The sequence below is a fragment of the Fistularia commersonii genome, chromosome 17 (genome assembly GCF_037954325.1).
Source record: "Fistularia commersonii isolate RoL2024-O1a breed Wild chromosome 17, RoL_Fcom_v1.0, whole genome shotgun sequence".
NCBI classification, from domain to species: Eukaryota; Metazoa; Chordata; class Actinopteri; order Syngnathiformes; family Fistulariidae; genus Fistularia; species Fistularia commersonii.
Genome location: NC_141300.1, coordinates 9,517,574 through 9,540,192, shown reverse-complemented (window position 1 = coordinate 9,540,192; position 22,619 = coordinate 9,517,574). Strand labels below are relative to the sequence as shown.

The 22,619-nt window shown below is 38.2% G+C and overlaps 2 protein-coding genes across 2 annotated transcripts in view; one reads left to right on the top strand and one right to left on the bottom strand.

The window, feature by feature from the left end:
* The window catches only part of fa2h (fatty acid 2-hydroxylase), a 28,348-nt gene extending 12,056 nt beyond the window's left edge, over positions 1-16,292 (bottom strand). Inside the window, exon 1 of the mRNA XM_086162969.1 lies at positions 15,892-16,292. Within this exon, the coding sequence (XP_086019095.1) occupies positions 15,892-16,173 (282 nt within the window). The 5' untranslated portion in view covers positions 16,174-16,292. The remainder of the gene's footprint in view (positions 1-15,891) is intronic.
* Positions 16,293-18,697: 2,405 nt separating this feature from the next.
* LOC147224989 (uncharacterized) lies at positions 18,698-22,077 on the top strand. The gene is made up of 3 exons (XM_086163288.1): positions 18,698-18,718; positions 20,117-20,346; positions 21,087-22,077. The coding sequence occupies exons 1-3, from the start codon at positions 18,701-18,703 to the stop codon at positions 21,193-21,195; spliced, it is 357 nt and encodes a 118-aa protein (XP_086019414.1). The 5' UTR covers positions 18,698-18,700; the 3' UTR covers positions 21,196-22,077.
* The last annotated feature ends 542 nt before the right edge of the window (positions 22,078-22,619 follow it).

Here is a 22,619-nt window from a genome sequence, read left to right as displayed (position 1 = left end):
TTTAATATTTTTCAAAATTGTAAATCTGCCAAAGATGTGATGAATTATTCAACTTTGGCATGCAGGTTATTTTCCTTGCTCCTGAAAATAATACACCACTACATAAGGAGCAAATACCGATGGCATAATGGCCTCCTATGAGGTTTCGTCGAAATAATAAATAAATGGGGAGATCCATAAAATGACAAGGTATTCTCATATTTATAGAATGAGAGCAAACAATTCACCAACTCAATGCAATGACTAGAAATCCCCCAAGTCAGTAATTTGTCTTTTTCTACTTTGATGTTTTTTTCAAGTCTTTAGAGTTTGATAGTGTGGTAAATATTTGACAAAGTTAGGGTAAATTATTACGACACGTGTTTTAAAATACACACTAAAACTGACACATAACAGAAAGTGTCATTGATGACATCCACTCTAAGGCACTCAATAACAGCACCAATAAAAGAGGGCAGATGTGAGATTTTTTACTTACGTTTTGCATACTTAGCCAAATTAAGTCTTGCTTTAGTTAATGTAACATAGCATGAAGAAGATTGTGGCTGCAAAGCCAAAGGGAAAATGAAGCTGCGGCAGTGAAGGTACATTGTGTTCCTTTTCCAGCTGACCAATAACCTTTGGTAACATTTACACCACAGGTCTAAACATTTGAGTCTGATAGTTTTCATTGTCCGTTTTCGACAACAGACTTTTATTTAGACATAAATAATAACCATTTCTGATTTTAGGTGTGTATATCAGTCTGAATCAGTAAATTTTGATAGTATGATTGGTAATATACTGTAATATAAACCTTATAAACATGGTGCGGTTTGATGTTAACAATACAATGAATGTAAAATGTTTGTTTACATTTTTTATTCAAATGTCCAATTATATTTTACTTATGTGAGTTGATATACATTCAACTGATGGGGATGTCTTTGCACCTCACCTCATACTGACTGAGGGCTTCTAAATAGAAATCTAATTAAAAAATCTAAATCAAAGCAATATATCCGGTCTTCTTTTGTTACAGTAAATTTTGTATTTCACCATAATATGTTGTGATAAGTGGTATAAGTTACAGATCCAGAACTGAAACATCCCACAACTGAATACAATTGTTTGGCTAATTGCCGTGAAAATGAAATAAAAACAACATGAGTCCGGTCAAAGTTTGTTGCCAGACCTAACATAAGGAACTGTTGCATTTCCAGTGAGATGGAAAACTCATAAAGACAAGGATTGTAATACCGCTCTACTTCAATAAAACACGGTCGGATATCCAGGTCATATAAGATAATATTCAACATTTAAATTAGTCTGTTAATGGATCTGAAAATACCAATTTTAGTGCTCTGTAATATGATTATACAAACGTCTATAGATCTCCGATGCTCCTTGCAATATAAAGAAATAAAAAAAGGAAACATCACAGAATTCACAGCAGTATTGCAACAAAGTATTGATCAGGCATTTCTTTTACTAAATATGATTCCTCACACAGCATTGCCCATATCATAATACACATTGTTCATATTGGCCTTACAGCCTTAATATGATTCCATGTGCATGTTTTCTGGTTCATACTTTTTTGATAGAGATTTGACAAGAACAGTGATCACTTGAGAAGAACAAAGCAATTCCAAAACAGCTTTAGTGAGAGTTTAATTTATTGTTATATGACATTACCTTTGAACAATATATAAAGGCACCTACCTCATACGTTACTCAGGAGAGGATTAGTTTTGTGGTGTATTGCGGTTTTCTAGTCACTTTAATTTTCAGGTTAGATTGGATACCTGTGATTAAAAGAAGCTAGACATTTACTTACATTTAAAAGTTTGACTGCTGTTTTAAATAATGAGACCATAAAATCAACGCAACAATATTAGACTAAACTGTCTTATTTAGGGTTAGGGTTAGGGTTATCAACTACATTCCAGGGAGTGGCTTGAAAATAGTCACATATTAATCTCCTGGTGTAAATTTCCAGCAAGTTGAGGGAGGTTTTATTGTGATGGAAACATCTCTTAAAACAAACATGCTTTTTATAGCAGTTACCCACTGAAAACACAATTTGATCTTTATTATATAGATACTAACTGTGGCTTTGAAAAAAATGACTGAATGTGAGTGGTGATTCACTTTGTAAGATATAATATTACACATAGTGAGCATACAATAACTAAAGCAAAACAAAAATTAGATTGTGTTGCCAGTGGAATGAAGTGACCTTTTCCATGGCTGTTGTCATTTCCTCATTGACCAGAGTCCTCTCTTTACAGAGACAATAAGATATTATATTGCCACTGTATTAAGAACAAATTCTAAAAGGGTCAACCTAAATTAAAAGCAAAACATCAAATGCTGGATTACTGTAAAACTGTTCAAGTCACATCACTGCTCATGCTGTTCATATAATGAGAGGGGAGACCTTAACACTCTAATTATTAGAACAAAAAGATCTGTTCACTTATCTCCTACGTTCCTGTTCTTTCATCTACTTCCTTATGATTTGCAGATTTTCAAAAGGTAGGTGTGTGAGTGAGGGAGAGAGGGGAATAGTCTTATAGGCAAATAATCTGTCCAAGTTTGAGATTGATGGAGAATATGCTGAACAATGAGCAATACCAGCTTCGCATTATGCCAAAGAACTCAAATTTAACAAACTACAATCCTGAACAAACAGTAAGGTTTATGAAAAACATGTCAGAATGAAGTAGGGCTCCCCTATAAATGTTTCTGTCCCATATTTTATATTTAAGACCATATATCTTTGGACTCCTGTTACATTTGCTTATCACATTCAGTATTGATATCCTCTGTTGGGTTTGCTTGGTTTGGAAACCAACCAGTGGATATATATGTTCATAATGGTGCCAAAGTCCCATGTAATTGCAATTGTCATTGGTTTCCAAGGAGGGTGCAGACTTTGATAACTACCATGAGAGTTTTCCTATTTGACCACAGTGCTCCCATAGGCTGAGAGAGTTGATCTTTCAAACAGCTCCTGCCAACATTACAGTCTGAATGTAAAGTCAGCAGGCCAAGGGAACAAAATGCCAGGCAAATTGCTAGTCCTGAAGCAAACAAATGGAGGGCGTTGAGAAATAAATTCTGCTCAATTGTGCTTCTGTACATCTAGAGGTGCTTGTGTAAAATCTTTGATGGCCCTGTAAACACAGCTCTCAATCTTCTCTGACTCAGTGATACTATATACCACAGACCTAGAGAATGAAGACACACTTGGACCAGCTATTAACCAGCATCATTAATGATCAGACTAAACAGAGTACAGCTTTGATTTGTGAACTCTGGACACATAATATTCTGAAATTTTTTTCCCATATTTTGCTTCTCCCTGTTATCTATGCTTTTAATTATGGCCACGGAAAAAATGTTCACAAATAATTCTCTATGTCAACCAGAACTATGGAAATATGCTGAGCAAACATATTGTGACTATTATTAATGTTGTGTCCCACAAAATGTCCAACACCTGAGGCAATAAAGGACATTGCAGCTGAAATTTTAAATTTACTTGACAGTTAATAAGCAAAGGCCTTGGAGTTCCAAATTGACACAAAAAATTATTACTTTGGCCAAAATTTGAATGATTCAGTTTGATTGATGTAATAACAAAGTCAGACTATTCAAACAACAGGGCATCTGCAAAAATAAGCAATGTCAGTTTTGTTGTGTTAATTTTGCATGATTCAAGCTATAGTTTTTTTTTCTTAATCCTTCCCTTTCACATAAAATAACATAAATATGACAATGCATGTAGAGTTTAAGAAATATGCACTGTTTTCTCAAGATGAATAACGATCTAAAAAGAAAGAAGAGGAGGAGAAGAGAACCCACAGAGAGGTGCTGTGTTCCAAGGCAAGTGGTAGAATTCTAAAAGAAAATTAGACAAAACACAAAGGAGATGTTTGGAGTAGGGTGGCGATGTGGTACTGTCACAACACAGAAACTATAGTGAGACTCACTGGGGGGAGGGGGGAATGTGAGGAGATGAATTCAGTTATGGAGGAAGACAAAAGAGAGTTTAAGGTTTGATTTATCTAAAAAGCAGTTGCCCCAACCTGTGTGGCTTTACACTGGCAGACAATCACTGCCGTTTCCCAAATTTAATACCAGTGAACGTCGGTGTGAAACATATTTTGATCATTTGCATACATTCATTGACAATACCATTTATACTGCTCACAAAGTAGCAGTGGAAATGGTATTGTTGCCATTGGTTTGTTTGGTTCCAGCATTGTATTTTATGACTGTTTTTTATCAAGGGTAAAGGGCTGGGGCCAATGATGGAGGAGATGCATTTAGGACAAGGACAGATTTGGTGCAAACAACACAAACAGAAACCATAATATCTAGCCACCATCAAACCAAGGTGACAAAATTAAGAAATAAAAAAAGATGTAAAAAAGTTTTGTCATTTCTTTCTGTTTTCTTGTAACTGCTTACTTTCATAATTACCACCATACTTATTCATTCATTATCTATACCGCTTAACCTGCAACCAGGTTTGCAGGAGGGGAGGCTGGAACCCATCCTGGCTGTCATTGGGCGGAAAGAGGGGTTCACACAGGGCCAGTCGATGACAGGGCCACGCATAGACATAAGATAATACAAGATAAGATAAAGATAAACTTTATTGATCCCAACAGGGGGAAATTCCTTTTTTCATAGCAGCGTAACAGTTATGTCAAAAATAAAAAAATAAAAATAAAAAATAAAATAAATGTGAATATTAATAAAATAGAGAGACAGAAGACAGCAAGACATACAACCATTCACTCACTTATTCACACATCTGGGTATTTATTGTTAACCTTTTGCATGTCTTTCTTTTTGAATAGAACGCAAAGTCAGAGAGTATGCATTATTATGCATTATTGAGTATTTTTTGAGGATGTAATATAAAAACAGAGGACAAGGCAGTGGAAGGCATTTGTCATTTTCTGAAATGTTGTAGACTGCTAAAATTTATCAGATGTTTAAAAGAAAAATTATCCAACAGTTAATTTGAAATTTAAAGTCAGTCTTGGCAATGCTATTGTTGACATTGTTCTCGTCTGGTTTTATGGCTGTGTCTTTATGGCAACAATACTACTACCTGTAACAACACGGACGAAGCCTTGGAATTCTGCTCTCCTTTCCTCATATGCACACACACAGACATACAATCCATTCACCTGATATTTCTTAAAAAATATACTAGTCTGCTTCCTCAGATGAGATCATAGTGAGGGTAAAACATATATCCCTATACATCAGGGGTCTCAGACTCACTTTTTCTTTTTCTCACATGTATGTGGGGGTTTTATACAGTGGGTTTAAAAAAAATGGGCAAGGAAAAAATTAAAAAGTCCGTAATTTTTGCTTATGTATTTTTTGCTTCAAAATTTGTAAACAAAATGTTTTTTTTGATAAAAAACATCTAGTGACATTGTTGAAACAATCTTTTTTTTTCTTATTTCTATAAAAAAAAAACAAAAAAAAGCAAAATTAAGAAGATTGATTTAATAACCAGAATAGCCACAATTAGCCTTGTAAACATGAGAACTCCTCTTATACATGCTACCAATCGATTTTCTAATAAATTCTAGTGGCAAATTTTCCCACAGTGACAAGATTTCTCTTTTAACTCAACAATATTTTTGGTGTAATTTCATTGATTCTTTGTAACTATTCATTTTCAATATTAATTTGTCAAGTATTTTTTACAGCAGGGATGTCAAGGTCAAATACACAGAGGGCCAAAAAAACAAATTTGTTACAAGCTGAGGGCCCGACTAAATTAGTTTTTATTAAAACATATTCACTGACTGAACATAGCTTATTGAACTAAGACCTAAATGCATAGATAAAATCTGCATGCATTATAAACTGAAAATGAAATTTCGTGCTGCTCTATGATCATATCAGTTACTGCTTTCAAATAGTAAAATGAGAAAATAAAAATAAATTAATCAAATCAGTTGTATTCTTTCTGATGGCTCCTATCTGCAATCAGTCCATTAACTGAAAAATAAATATAAATAAAATGCAATAAATTAAAATACAAAAGTCTATGGCATATAGACAAAACAATACTTTCTTCGAGGAAAAATCACAAGTCTTAACTGAATTAAAAACTAAAAATATGTTCATGCTCTGTGATGATCACTTGTCTGAGGCTGAGGCTGATACTTGGTGGTGTCTCATCTTTTGTACAAGTTCATCAATGTTTGGGGTCAGGCTCTGAGATGGGAAAATCCTCAGGATTGAGTGAAGGTGCTTATCACTAAGACAGCTGCTGTGTGAGGTTTTGTTTAGCTTCATCAAAGAGAACAGTTTTTCACAAAGGTATGTGCTTCCAAACATAGAGAACATCTCAGCAGCTTGGATGCGCAGCTGGGGCATTGTGTTGGGGATGAAACGTGCAAACTCAGCAGCACCCACTCTCATATTTTTCCTTCAGTGTGTCATCGCACTGGAGCACAATAAACTCTTATTTGTAGGTTTGATGGTGCGCTTTCCATGTCAACTGCAAAAGGATTGCTGAGCAGTGCAATCGTGCTTTTTTGGGCTTGCAAGTCAGCAAATCGGCGTCGGAAGTCGGCAGCAAGTATGATGAGTTTATCGGCAAATTGTGCACTCGGGAACACAGCAGTAGAGAGCTTCTCTTTCATGGTCTGGCAGCTGGGAAAGAGGCTCAAGTTTTCTATCCGCATATGCAGCCAAAGTTTCTCCACATAAAGGACACATAGGTTTGCCTTTTACCTCCGTGAACCTGTACTCGGCCTCCCATTTGCCTTGAAATCCCCTGTTCTCAGCGTCCACCTTTCACTTAGCCATTTTTGGGGAGGAGGTAGCTGAAATTTGGCATCTGCTCTGACTGCTGATGAAGAATGAAACCAAAGGCCGCCAGCAACGCTGCGGTGAGTTACCGTTGCATTGCGGGGAATGTAGTGTTGGTGTGTTCTAAACACCAGCAGGCAGCTGCGGCCTGCGGGCCGGTTCTAATACTAATCAATTTCATCCCAGGGGCCAGATATAATTTGTTCACGGGCCGGATCCGGCCCGAGGGCCTTGACTTTGATGTATATGTTTTATAGGAACAGTTCATTACATATGAAGATTTTTAGAATTTACCTGTTTACCTCCTTTACACTTAAACGTAGGAAAATTTTGGACTTAGTGTTACTTCTAGATAATGATTTTACTGATTGGGCCCCTTAACATCAAATTAGGCCGTATGTGGCCCCTGAACCAAAAAGGGTTCGACACACCTGCTATACATAATTACTGAATTTCCCCAACTATTCCTCAAACTCTTGTGGTAATGATTATGGCTAACAGTAGGCCAACACTCAGAGTGAGAGAACAAATCTAAATAAGAAATAAACTGTCATAACACAAATAAAAGGCCTTGCCTGAGTTCCTCCTCTGTCATAAGCTGAAACTGCGATCTGCTACTTGGATTTGATGATGACATCAGTGTCAATAGGCAGGGCACATGGCTGTTTGTAAAGGTTGAATGTACTCAAGGTGAACACCCTTTGCTGATGCAGATACTATAACACACACACACACACACACACACACACACACACACACACACACACACACACACACACACACACACACACACACACACACACACACACACACACACACACACACACACACACACACACACACACACACACACACACACACACACACACACACACACACACACACACACCTCAGCAGTCAAAAATGAACTTTGTTGCACAACAGCATTAAACTGTTTCTAAAACATTTCACCCCTCCCACATTAACTACACAGGTGGATTCAATACATGGACCGAATCCTCTGCCACCTGCCAAAGCCTGCTGGCCTCTCTGTCAAGTTCATGCAGACATGGCTGTAGGTAAGCCAACAGTAAAGGCAGAAAGCATTCTTGCAGTTTCTATCCTTATCACCATGAAGATAACATATCAGAAGTTCTGCTTCACTCATGACTCTCTCTGCCATTGCCCTCAGTTTGGGGGCAACTATTGGAATGAAGCCTAAAACTAAAATGCAATTATTTAGGATTTATGTTCAGTCAGCTTGGGCTTCTTGTTTTGGCTCTCATGTGCTTCTTTTCTGGCATCAAGAAACATTTGTGGTAAATAAAACGGGAATGAAGAGAACAGTCCTGTCTCCCTCTTCTGTATTTTCATTTGTTCTTTTCTGAGAGAAGTTTAATTCATGTCAATAATACAATGAAAATACGGTCTGCTACTGAGATCCATGAGTCACACTTTGTCATAGCAGGTGGTGAAGGGAAGAGTCTGTGTGTGTGTGTGTGTGTGTGTGTGTGTGTGTGTGTGTGTGTGTGTGTCTCTGTATGTGTGTCTTTGTGACAGCAAGAGCGCTCAAGAGCGCTCATCTCCATCCACATGAATCAAAGAACCAGTCAAACCTGAATGACGAGGACTCTACACTCTCCCCCTCTCTACCTGTGTGTGCTTGGGTACACGTGTGTGTGTGTTTGTGTGTGTGTATGTGTACGAATCAGAGGCTCTGTGTAGCTGGCCAATTTTTGCACAGCGTGTCACATTACCAAACGGACAGTTACTTGTGTGCTGGACACCATGCTGTAAACCAGTAACCCAAATACTGCACTATTATCTTTTTCATATTATGACCTTGGTAAATATTTTTTTCATGGAAGATTATTATGAATATTCTGAGATCAATTTGAAATCAGTTGAGAATTTCAGAACAGTAACAAAAACATCAGCGGGGTCATGTATTATGGTGTTTCAAGGCTATTACAGCAACAACACAATTGGTATTAAACTTGCTTAGCTTGGAATGTAGAATTACACTAAAATGACATATTGCTATGTTTGTTCCTTAACCTTTTGTGACTTTCAGCAGAAGCCAACTTCAACTTCTTGAAACACATCGCCTATCTGAGCCTGAAATTTCCACATTCCGTTGAAATCAGTGATATGACTTACAAGGATACCAACAAAAATAAACAAAGGAATTCCTTAACATCTATAAAGAAATAGAATTATATCAAAAGTATTTAAAAATGTCAAAAGGGAAAATAGCTAAATGTTACCCCTTTTCAGGTAAATCCCCAGTATATTGGTTAATTTCATCTATGTCATGGTTACTAAGAGAATTTTTCAAAAAATTATGTTTTGCATATGTATGAATACTGCAGTACTTTCAGTGCTGAGAGGTCCTTGCTAACTTAAAATAACAGTTTTCATTTAGTGTACTCGGAATGTTCTGCTGGGTATGCAACACGGGGGGCTTGTCAATGGAATCCAGACCAGACTGTTTGTAAAGCAACTAGACCAGTTTTACCGAAACGACTAGTTGACTTAGTTGATATTTAAACCTCTGTCCCATCAAAAACGTGAGAATCAGAAAAAAGCAAAACTTGAGGTTGAACCTCAAGACAAGAATATATTTTGTAGTGTTACCAAATGTAAAGTAATACTAAAGTGTGCTTAAGGGTTAAAGAAGAATCATGACAGACTTGGAGAGTAGCTCAATTCTGTTGTACCCTGTAAACTTCCATCCAGTTTGTCTTCACCTCACCTTGTCTCGCCCTTCACCATGTGTCACCGTGGCAATGAGCAAAGCCACCTGAGGCCTTCACCTGAGTGCTAATTGCAGTACTGGCAGTTGCTATGGTAGTGGGGGTAAACAGTGTGTCAGCTAATGCATCACCAGACAATAAATTTGGATCGGGTCTTTAGAGCTGGAAAACCTCTCACCTTTTTTCTCCTGATCGGCATGATGACATAATTGCTGCAAAGTGTCTAGATACTGTATCTGATGAAAGGTTCAATAGAGAGATAAAGTCCTGCCAGTATTCAGCCTCACATAAATAGCCTAACTTAACTGTACTGAAACAATTTGGGCTGTCAAAAATCCCTTAATCATCCCTCATCTACCTCCCCTTTAATCGCCAACAAAAAACAGTTACATTGTTGAGTAGTGTCAGATCAATGCAGATGTAGATCTGCATTCCAGTGCTCCAAAGATCCAGCCCAGTTGTTCTCCAGCGTTCCATAGGCAGAAACTATCAGCACCAACCTCAATGCTCCATTATGTACTATGATGTTTCTCATTTACTAAACCCTAGCACTCTTGGGTTTTTGCCCACCTTCCTTAATCTGAGACAACTATCTTTTACCATCAACTTTGCACTACTACCAATCTCATCTATTTGTTCCAATGACTACCCCTTTCTTCGATACAAATGTCTGTTGTTCATTCAGGAACATATTAGTCTGTTACACCACACACACTTAACAATATGTCTACTATCTTCCTGACCTCATGTCTATGTAGTGGCTTCCTTCTTTGCATACAGGACAAGTGAGCAGTATTAATGCTCCCTCACCCTAAGATGTTAGCAATTAAACGAGACAGGAACATGACTTACTGAAGTTGATACTCAAGCAAAGAATCTGACGACACATTGCTGCATACTTATAAAATTAACTAGTTTACAAAGTGTCTTATTTGTTATTCTACTTTTTTATTGTGACAACATACCAAATGAATTGTTGGTTAACTGTATTAAACCTCTCCAATAAGTTGATCGGTATGCTATTTCCTGTGTATTACAAATCATGCTCCTGAGACAGCTATTGTTCTGTAAAGAAGGGGCAACATTTTCTCTGTTATAGACAGTGTATTATAGATAGTTTCATGGTTCGATAAAGCTAAACCAAGTCCTGATCAATGAATGAATGCAACCTAAACAAAACTTAATTTATCGATGTATCAAATTGCATTATAATATATAAACTTTTAAGTAGCCTAATACCCCTGCATGAAAAGTGATACATTTTCAATTCATGAAACAAAAATCAAAAGCAAAATGTCAAGCTGAGAAGAAAAAACACCTTATTTGTCAGTATATAACCTTGATTAATCACATACATATCAGAAAAAGAACTACAGCTAAAACTTGTGAGGCCCAGCATCTGATATACATGCCATCTAAACCACATGTTCACATGGAAAAGCCTTGCTGCCTTCATTGCAGCTGTAGAATTTTTTTTTTCATTACTCAAAGTGTTTTTTTTTTGTTATTCCCATGTAGTCATATGTAGCAATGCTTTTGAAGCACAGAAAGCAATTGCTTCAGCACTTGCACAAAGGAATCTAAAATCTCTTTGGGATGTTGGTTCTAAATCGAAGCAATCCGCATTTATTACAAACCAGTTTATTTTGTTGATGGTGTAAATAGCACCCCTGTTTGATTGTAAACCTGCAACAGAATACATATGTATAAGCTCGCTGGCACACACAGATACCCACAAAGACACAACTAAAAGGCAATAAAAATATAAAACTGAGGCAAAGACACATTCAAATGCTCCCTTATGCATGTGACTAAGGATAAGTTGAATAAGTAATAATTGACCAATTTTGCCTCCAGTCTATACGTGTATTTGTTTTGATGATTTCTTTAGATTAGATTTATACATTTGAAGTAATGGACAAGAAATGCTAAATGCCCCCTTTATATTAAAGACTATTTGTTTGGTAACCACAAAATCAAAACGCGACATTGTCTCACATAATCTCCTTTTGATTCCTCTTTGTCTTATCTTCTCTTTTGAAAGCAAAATGTATGTTTAACTGAAAAAAAAAACATTTGTCAATATTTCAGCTCACCCCTCCTCACTTTGGTTCATCTAAGGCCCAATGTTTTGTCGTACAAAGCACAGCTGTTTCCACTCCTTCGGAATAGTAAAAGTGTCATAGTGAGGTCACATCGGACGCTTTTGGCCCCTGTTTGGAACAAATACCACTACTGTCAAAGACCTTGTATAATTAGACGTGATTACATATTAGTATTCATTTATTTTACAGGGTCTGATTAAATTATGAGATAGAAGTTGGATAGTGTGGATCAAGAAAGGACATTAACCATATACTACCCACTTAGTGCTCAACATGGGAGGCTAACCAATGATTAGACATAAAGCGCATGGAAGTCCCATATGTAATAAATGAATAATAAAATTAAATTAATGATTGTATTAGTATTAACAAAACAAACAAACAAACGAAAAAAACAATATTATGCAAGGAATGTATTTTAGCCAAGGACATATTTGTAAATGAGAAGTGGTTGTCAACTAACTTTTCTAGTTAAATACATTAACGAAGTGAGAGGACATCTTGTGCAATGTGAAAAATACAAAAAAAAAAAAAAAAAAAAAAAAAATCACAAAAAACTGTTTTTGAACTTAGGAGAGACATTGGTTTCACTGAAAGCTTCTCTTTTACTGCACACACAAAAAGTTGCTTAACGACAGTCAACCTCAATTTAAATCTATAACACTTTGTTATTACATTATTTATTTATATAGCTAAATTCAACTGCACTGCTATAGGTGTAAATGGAGCATCTTGTAATTTTCTTGCCGCTTAAATTCTATTTTGATCAAACTCTTATGCCACTTACAAATAAATAAATAAGTAATTGAAATGAAAACGTGACTGCTTTCAGACTAACCATCCTTGCCCATTTTAAAAGTCCCTATTTTTCAAATTGATAGGAAATTGTGAAGTCAAGGCAAGTGGAAAAGAAGAATTCATGAAGATGCCATCATTCTGAAAAAGTCTTGGACTACTAGAGTGCACCAAAAAGAGCGGTTTGGATATGACAAGGTGTACCTTCATTTTTTCGTCAAGCTACATAAATGTGGAAAACCCAAAATAATTCACGATGTGGTGTGGTTGAATGTGCAGAAGAATCATTTGCAAGTTGCTGAATCATAAGATGGAGCACGCTTCATAAATGATGGTATTCAGGCGCACCCACTCAAAACCTATTTAAGAACATACAATGCACATCTATTGACCTGCAGTGGTCCCAGTGTAGGAACAATGAGTGTCCTGTCATTTTGACAGACACTGTGCATATTTCAGTACAAGTTGACAAGACAGCACCATTTTTGATTATTATTAATCAAACAATTACTGAACATGTGGGTCAAAGGAGAAGGAGAGAATACAGCGGAGAAAAGAACATCCCCTACAGGTGATTAACACTCAGGTTTACAAAGGGCTGCATTTAGTTATCGTGAATGTTTCTATGTATAAAGGGATGACCATACAGCATATGTTGTGCATCACGAACCCACCAAAAACAATTCATGAATATGAAATGACAGAGAACAAAGAATCACACCTAACTGCAGGAGTATTTCCTCCATGAGACACACCAAGTTAGTTACCCGACTGAATACCGTACAGCGACTAAATCAGTAACAAAACACATTTTACCTTCCACTTTACAATTAAAAATCAAGTGGCATTGACTTCTGCTGATATTACTTGCGTGATTGACCTCTCTATTGAAGGTTACATAAACATAATGAATCCATTTCAAGTTACTGTGCAACTGAAAGGTCATATGCCCAGTAGCTGCTCAATACTGAAATGGCAAATCACAAGGTAGATTTCACACACTGACGCTGAAAGAACGATATATTCATGAAAACCAAGAGGACAAATTATGCACGAGCTACAGTCCATTCACAGCTGGAATGTCCTAGTCACTCAGTCATTGGGCTGAAATCAGCCCCATGACCTTCATTGTCTCATTTGACAGCAGTTCCTCAGTTTGTTTAGTAAAGTATTGTATCATCATAGTCACCTTTGAGCAAACTCCATTCTGACAATGGTCTATAAAAATAAGTTTGTATAGTTTTGATTCTATGTTCGATTTAAGGACTTTGATAGATCTGAAGACCAGGCGATATACAAGTCAGCTCACTTTACAAGCAGAACTCCAGTTTTTTAATGGATTTTATTCGCCAGTTTGTGCTGGCGAATACGGAGCCTTACACGAGAATATTTTTAATGTTCAGCATCTGATTGGCTCATTGAATCTCACAGAAAAATAAATGTTTGGATAGAGTCAGTTCCAGCTCCAGTAACAAAACAGTAGTTGATATGAATACCTTATCCTACAGTAAAGCCTTTCACAGATGACAAATATTTATTTTTTGTCGTTACTGATATGAACAGATTTTCTGGTCACCTTCTATGATGAGCAGCATACTGAACATGTGTGTCAAAGGAGAAGGAGAGAATATTACATTCTCTTGTCTACATTAATTCATTCCAGTTGTCAACTTTTATAAAACCTGGTATCATATTGTGAATTTTCCCACCACAGGATCATTAGTGGAAAAGCTTATCTTAGAGAAAAAAGACAGTTCATTTAATACTGTTGCACAATTATAGGATTATATTGGATGGCTACAGTATCATGATAGTACTGTACAATTAATAATGCTGTCTCTATCTCTAACTTTTCAATTACATAATTTACATATTTGCTATAATTGAAATGCTTTAATTGATTTTTTTTCATAGTACACACCTTTATATATCACAGCTCTGTTACATTTTATTGCGATATATATTTTTGAAATTTTATAAATCAACTCAATTCATTTTCTTGTCTCATAAAAGTTTCAAACCTTAACTTTCAACTAATCTGTAGTCTTTACTTTGATTGACTGCAGCAGTAACAAGAATAATTTCTCTTTGCAGGAGTCAGGGGAACATGCAAGTGACGGTAAAACATCTGTTTAATGAGGAATAGCTGTTGTTGGCCACAGCCATGCCAAACAAGCTAACTAACTATTACCACTCAATTCCAGGTTAAGAAAAAAAAAATTGAATTCATTGGGCCCCAAGCCACACCGACAAAATTCCCAGCAACCCCAATAAACAATAAACCCATCATTTGTGACTGAGGTATTTGATGCCAGCAGGATATTAATTTTAGTGCTGAATAACATCAAAACAAGCGGCAAACAAATAAGGAAAGGGGAACGTGTGCTAAGCCTTTAGGCCAAACTGCCCTGATGATAGCAGTTACGAAGGAAAAACCACAAAGACATTGGACTCTGAGCAGCCTTCACGAAAATGCATGGATATAAAAATGGGTGTCAAATGACGTTCAACGATGACAAAGCACACACCTAGAGCACGATACTGTATCGTGCAAACACATTCAAAGGTCCTTAAGTCCCCTGAGTTAATATGACTTATCAGCAATTATTGCACATAGCTGATAGAGAAGTTTTAAATAGAATGGATTTTGGAGCAACAACAAGCAGCAAAGAATACACCTCCTAACACGCATCTTAAATCATTCATAAAAAATAATTTAAGTTACCCCACACACAAACGACAACACCCATCCCCCCACCCCACAGATCATCACCTGTAGGGCCCTCCGCCCTCGTCCTCCCCCTCTCCTCTCCTACCCTCAGAGGTTACAAAAGTATTTAATCAGATCCCTCCCTTGTGTAACCTTTCAACTCCTTATCCCCTCCCGTACAATAAATACTGGTCGGGCAAGGGGGAGAAGAACAGGAAATCCCTCTCTAGAGGTGCGACAAGTGAAATCGTGAAAGCCTCAGTGAGCACCTGTTAGCCTGTATCGAGTATCGGTTTTTCCACAAAAAAAGGAGAAAGCCAAACATGTAGGGTTTAGTTTAACATGTGGTTTAACATTTGGTTTTAACATGTGTCGGAAGCATAAAATAAAAGTTGCCGAAAAGCTAACATAGTATGCTTTAATGAGTTATTGTCATGTCACTGTGAGACAGGAACTTAGGTGAGAGCTCCCGTTCTCCAGTGACGTAAAGCGCGCGCGTCTATTGACCATACTAGAAACTTCGACAGAACATATCCCCCCAATACAAGATATGTTGATATAAGTGTGTTTTTTTCTGTTTCCAAACGTCTAACACTACTGCGAGTTCGGAAAAAAACACACGGCGGCAGAGACGTCTTCGTCCGTGGGTCACTCGGGGGGACAGAGACGTGAGTCCGGCTAGCTAGGTGAGGGGCAACTACCATACCTGCGCTTCCTCGGCGTCGAAGTCTCTGTCCAGCTCGCCGATGTAGTACTGCTCCATCCAACGCCGGGCGTTTTCCGAGTGCCGGTGCGGGGGTCCCTCCATCTCCCGGGTCACGTCTTTCCCCGACCGGCGCAGTATGAGCGCCTCGCCTCCGGGGTGCATCCGCAAGAAAGCGGTCACGTCGTACACCCGTGTCCCCAACAGTACCCAGCAAGAGTCCTTGGTGCAGTGGCGGGACACCTCCCTCTCCGTGAAGAACCGGGGAGATGTTGAGGGAGACATTCTGACAGGGTCAATGCTGGCTGTCCCACCCGTAGCGACTTTTTTTTACGAAAAGGAGAGACCTCCTCGGATGGGGCGACGGTCTGCTCACTTGAGAATTCAGTTTGGTAGTTAGTTTTACACCAAGACGCTGGAGAACTCTGGGAAGAGTCGGGTGGGCGGGGCTGTTACGTTCAAACGATAAGGTATGCCTTCACAAGGGGAAGTAATTGATTGCAAACCTGAGCGGTCCGCTTTTCACATATCTCGTCTTTTTATTCCTCTTATACCCTGGAAAAGTGACGCCCGAATATCCTTCATATTAGGAATATTCAGCGGTGACGTAATTCTCCGCGACAGTCATCGGCTCGGTGAATTCAGCGGTACATCCAGCCGCACCTGTTGCTCAGGAAGCAGCGACAAAGCCTGCAAAAAAAAGCTCTGCTATTCGCGCTACATTCCCAAATGTCAACTCTTTAGAGTTAATTATGAACTTAATTGTCAAATCTCAAAAACGTTATCTCCATGCTGAACTACGATTGAGTTCAAGCTGTACAAACGAAACATTAATAAGTGTATAGTCTTGTCCGCTTTTATGCGCTGGTATTGTTTATTTGGTAATATCAAGTCAATACAGAACCGAACGCAGTGAGTCACAATACGCATCTATTTCTGCACATTTTCTTCATAAACAGAAGGCGTATTTGTTGTTTACCACTTTTATCTTCATTCTGCAGGTGGGCCACGCTGACGCGTGTCGCTAACCTCGGAAGTCCCTCACTCCGGGGATGGCAATTACATTTTTGAATCAAAAAAACACGTTCAAGTATGCCGGTATTTGTTAACTCGGTGGGTTTCTACATCCCAGGCATAGTCACGTTATTTAAACTAGCCTATGTCAACTGGGATTTCAAAGCCAAATCAACGGACAAGTTTTAAGTATTACGAGTATTATTAGTGTTGAAGCCAGTCTTTATCCTAGGTTGCCCTCTAGCGAGTTGTAGTCGGTTGTTGAAATAGTTGGTTGGTGGTTGTCCATCTCTCAATGTGGCCCTGTGGTTGACCTCAGTGGTTGACCCCTGTGGTTGAGCTGGGATAGGCTCCCCATGACCCCGAGTAGGATAAAGTGGTAAAAAATGGGCGGCTAGATGGCAAAGAATAATCCAGATGGCAGCTGTAAGAAGACAATGGCATATTTCCACTTCTCCTGCAGACCCCCCTCCCCTTCGAAGAAGTGTTAATGTTCTCACCCGGTCGTTGCAGATGCAAATTCGATCAGTACCTTTTCCACCTCCCCCGTCTCTGGTAGAAAGAGAAAACCGGGTAAAAGTAATGAGAGAGCAAACAAAGGACCTGAGTGAATAAGAAAAACATTTATTTCGTAATGAAAACTATTCCAAATAAATTGCCTTGAAAACAAACTGTGAGCATATTCTCCAACTTCTTTGGTTTTTAGCATTTTTTAGCAATTTTTAAACACAAATGGAGATCCTTTTCTACATTTCCTACATGTGTAGGAAAGCCTCCATTTTTAAAATGGGGACTGTGTGCAGCATTATTGTTTGGGAGATGTGTGAGTGGAATGCATGCAGCATTAACATATGTTTGGGAGGTGTAAGTTAGTGGCTCATTAAGTATCCCCCTCCAACTCCAAACATGCCTGCGCAAAAAAAGCGGAGTTGCAGGACTTCGAGTTTAAGAACCATAACAAACACATGAACAGACCTCCTCCATTTCCAGTAAATGTGCTTGAAAGCAGACCTAATCCTAACTAAACATGCCAGTGTGAGTTTTTCCTCATCACATACATGTTTTTGATGATTTACATTTCCTGATTTGATAAGTCATTGATCATACCTGTTTCTGCCTTGAAAAGCATCTGCATTCACATGAATCATTTAACACAATCTCCATTGCTTGTAATATTTCCCCCAATATCCACATTTCTTGTCCAATTATAACTGTATAACAGCAAATAAACCTAAAGAAGAGTTTCCTCTTTAAAATGATATAGAAAGAAAAATTATTGTTTTAATTGTGCTGGTGTCAAACATGATAACACACCGGCATGTGACCAGGGTGAGCTGAGTCAAGTCTCTTCCCAGAAGTAATCCCTCACTGTCTGACAGAATGCAACGCTCCAGTGCATCACTATGTCTAAGGATGAGCAAGAAACTGTGACATCCCATTCCCTGGGTCTTGTCCCCAAATTTTGCCATTCTTTTTATCCCTGTCTTCCTTCTCTTCATCTGCTGCTTTTGTTTTCCATCTGCTGTCTTACTATTGCTGTTTTTTAGCCATAATTACATCTGTGTCTAAAAATACACTATGTGTCAAAAGACTGCTCAATAATAGACTGTGTAACCTGAAACAGCAGGTGTGTGTGTGTCTGTGTGTGAGGCTGAGCCATGGTGATGTCACAGGTAGGTGGCCTTATTCTGCCTTGTGATGTATGATTGGCTGAAACTCTGGCTCAGTCATGCCGGCAAGTATAAGAAGGCAGAACTATTCTCAATGATCACTTCTTATTCTAGAGCATCACACCATCATGGCTACCGTTGTTCCGGTGAGTATCCACATCATTGTGTGTGTGTGTTTGTATGGGTGCAAGTTTCTTCTCATTGTTCATGATGGAACCTACAGGTATTATCCTTCACAACTGTGTGTGTTAGTCTGTTGTGTGTGTGTGTGTGTGTGTGTGTGTGCATGTCTGTGTGTGCGTGTGCATGTGTGTGCATGTGATCATGTCACAGGAGTGGTACCTTTCAGACCACCCAAAGACTCTGGTGTCTTATGTTGTCTTGGCACAGGAGGTGAAGTAAAACCTGCGATTGAATCTACATATCGGCAAATTAAAACAGTGGAATTGTATGTGCGTATATATGAGGATAAAAAACTGTTGGCTAAAACCAGATGATCAAGTGTCAGTCCCGTAAAAGAATCTGATGGACTGAATTCTTTACTAGATTGAGCCTTGGTGTGTGTGTGTGGCGCATGCGCGTGCGCATGCACATGAGCTCACATGCGTGCATGTGTGTCAGTCTGTCTGCCTGTCTGTCTGTTTGTATTTGTGTGTGTGTGTGTGCACGCTTGTGCATCTGTGTATGCTTGTCTGAGATCCTCCTTGGGTTTCTGATGGATGGAACAATTAAGTCTGCTGGGGAAAGACACAGTCCACTAATTGAAAGCGTGTGAAATGTGTGTATGAGTGTCCATTGTGTTTGTGTCCAGTGTAGTGGTGGAGGTGTGAATGACAGAAATGCACAGATGCTCACATGGCCTCATTCTGTTGTGTTGTCTGAACTATAGTCACGGTTCTGTTCCAGGAGATTTATGTATTCTGGTGCAGTATTTTCCTTTTGAAGAGCCCTGGTAGACATCACGTTCATCATTAAAATGAAAAGCCATACATTTATCACTGTGTATTTTGTGTTGCAATACACATTATCAACTGAATTTGACCCAGATCTTCCACATCATGTTTGCTTGTCTTTTGAAACCCTCGTTCTCCTTGTAACTATTTCAAAAACAGCAATAAGTCGACGTTTTAATGAATTATTTCGAATAAATATACAAACATAAGTTTTCCTCAACTCCTGGAAAAAAGTTAAATCATGAAAACTATCAATTCCTTGTCTTAGTGATATATTGATATAATAGTCATGTGATGGAACTTGTTGATTTACACTGTTGATGTGAATATTTGCACAATGACATTTGAATTCCAGGAGAGTTTTTTTATGTCTTCCTGAGACCCAGTCTCTTACTTATTACGTATTTTAACCTCCCCCAGGCATTTTATATTATTAACTTGGTAAATATAAAGAGCTTTGTTCATTCCATTGTTGGAAAGATAAAATGTAAAATGGGGACCTTCGGTTTCTTTTTCTTTATTTTAATTGAATATTGCTATCATTGCAAAACCAAGCAGAACAAAAATCAATGAATTCTGTCTACTTCACAGTGTGCTTCCTGTTATGGACATAGCAGTGTTCAGCCCTTGCACCTGTTTGGAAAGGGACCCAGGGGCGCCAACTATATATCGCTCTTTATGTATCGGGGTCCCCGTTGTGCCCCGAGACCCCGTCTTACACACCACGCTCCCAGGATGACCCTGCGGCAGATTTGTTATATGCTGAAGCTGATGAAGCAGGTCAGGAACAAAGAAGCAGCTGCAACTGCTACTGCTGCCAGGTGAGAGATTCATCCTCACAGTAGTGCATTTGGTTGATATTGAGGTTTTGAAACGAGACCCTGGTTTCTCTGGGTTTTTCTGTCGAAGGATCGACAGCGGGCTGACTTGCAGACATTCCTTTTCCAGTTTCATGTGTTCAGTCTCTTCGGTATGTGAAGCATTTTTCTTTGTTTTTTAATGGGTCAATTTGTTTCAGTAAGTGCCATCACAAAAAGTTACAATTCAAATAACCAAATTAAGTAGTTCTAAGTTAACTGGACTTAATTTGTCAACCGAAACGATGAACTACAAAACAAACATGGATAACAATAGTAGCGTGTTAATATTTATTTACCATGTGAAAATGAATTGGTTAATTGTAGGTTGCCGATTGCCAGGGACCAACAGGTTTTTCACAACATTCTTGGTTTGATCAATATTGGACTGGAAGGGGTTTCAAAAACATCTAAATGTCACAAGTTATTCCACCAACCAAGACCGGGATTTAGGTTAGTTTTTATTTTTGCAATTTATTTTTTGAGGGTTTAGCTGCTGCTGCTGAGTATCAGTATTAGTATTATCATTAGTATTAGTATTATTGCTTCTTAACATTGGACTGTGATCACACCAGTGGAGACAGAGGGCACAGCCGCCTTCGGTAAATAATTGAACACTCTCGTGTTCCTACCAGAGCGAATCCTCAATCACACTTCCTCCTCACCTTTCTCTGCTCATGTGTCCGGTTTCTCTTCTGCCGCAGGAAACAGGGGTCCTCTGCCCCACCGCAGGCCTCCCCCTCCTCCAAATCAGAGAAGAAATGTGGTCCAAGTTGTCTCAGACACAAACGCACCATCAGACGTGCCTTCTGACGCCCTGGGACCGACTGACTGTGGCCTCCCAGTGACATGTGCCTCCTCAGTGGAAAAGTTCAGTCCCAGTTTTCTGGACAGTCTAAGGATATTGGGGAATCTTCATTTGAATCAGTCAGGACATGAAGAAGATAATTTGGGACAGACATTGAGAAGTGATTCCTGAGTGTATATTGTTGCTGTTTGTCAGAGTGGAATATACGTATACATATATATATTTTTTTAATTAACTTCAGCCTCCAAATTCATGAGTAACAACACTGAAGGATGTTCCATTGTCCCCTAGCCGGACTCTCTAATTTTGTGCTCACAAGGCAATTTTAAAACATTTTTAATAGTTTAACAAAAAGTGATTTGAATTGATTTTTGTGTCTTTACCTGAGAATCTGGCTTTCGGTTCATAATGCATTTGAAATCTGCCCTTACAATTCTCCATGGGTTAAAATTTGCATGCTTATCAAACTTCTAACAATAATAAACATAAATTATAAACAACGATGCTTTTGTATCTTGTCACTTAGTCTGAGAAACTTCAGTGATCTCATATTGTTATTGCATGTTATGGTCATTTATTTCGGCTAACACTAGAGGGCACAAAAGAGTTGATATATAAAATGAAAAACAGTCGAGTTCATTAGGATTAAAAACAAAGTTAGAGAACTTTAAGGTGATGCCCCCATGTTAGGGCCCAGGATCACCGAATACATACCTGCTAATTATTTTTGTTTAAATTTGATGTGAGGACTAGTTTGAATGTAGTGATGAAAAGTATTGTAAAGTGAAGGGGCGGACGTCTATGTTCAGTCATGCTATTTAAGTCTTTAAATTCAAATGCAAAATCTTAATTCACGTTGACTCTTTCTGGCAATAATTGTACTAATGTATTATATGTATATATTATAAATACCACTCAATCTCCTGAGTATTTTCCCCTCTGCTTTTTGTGTATTTGTTTCTCCAATGTGCACATTCTTGAATAAAAGCTATTTTATCTGCGATGAGAAAACAGCACATTTACTCTTTGTGTCAGTAGTTGTGAAGGTACAAGTATTGGAGTGGCATCATAGAGATTAGTTGTTGAACTCTAAATATAATCAAAATATTATCACTTCTTATCAACCTAAATTGTCTAATTTTCTGTTTAGTCTTTGGTTAGTTTTAAATGACATTAAATGCGTGGTGTTTTTTTTTTTGATGCCATTTTATTTGGTCGTTCTGTTCTTTAAAGGAATGATATCCCAATCCATAAAATAGATATTATAACATTTTCAATTATCACTCCCTTTCCTAAAGTTTTTTTTAGAATTTACTTAATTTTTGTGAAGCCCAGGCACTGACAGTTTGGAGAAGTTGCAGTGGTCATTTATTTTGCTGCACACTAAAATCCATCCATCATCTGCCACTTATCCTGCACTCAGGGAGGG

What these genes read in the sequence shown, in the direction of transcription:
- LOC147224989 (XM_086163288.1), top strand. An exon ending in GCAACTGCTACTGCTGCCAG is followed by an intron (nt 20,347 to 21,086) that starts GTGAGAGATTCA and finishes CTTCTGCCGCAG; the next exon opens with GAAACAGGGGTCCTCTGCCC.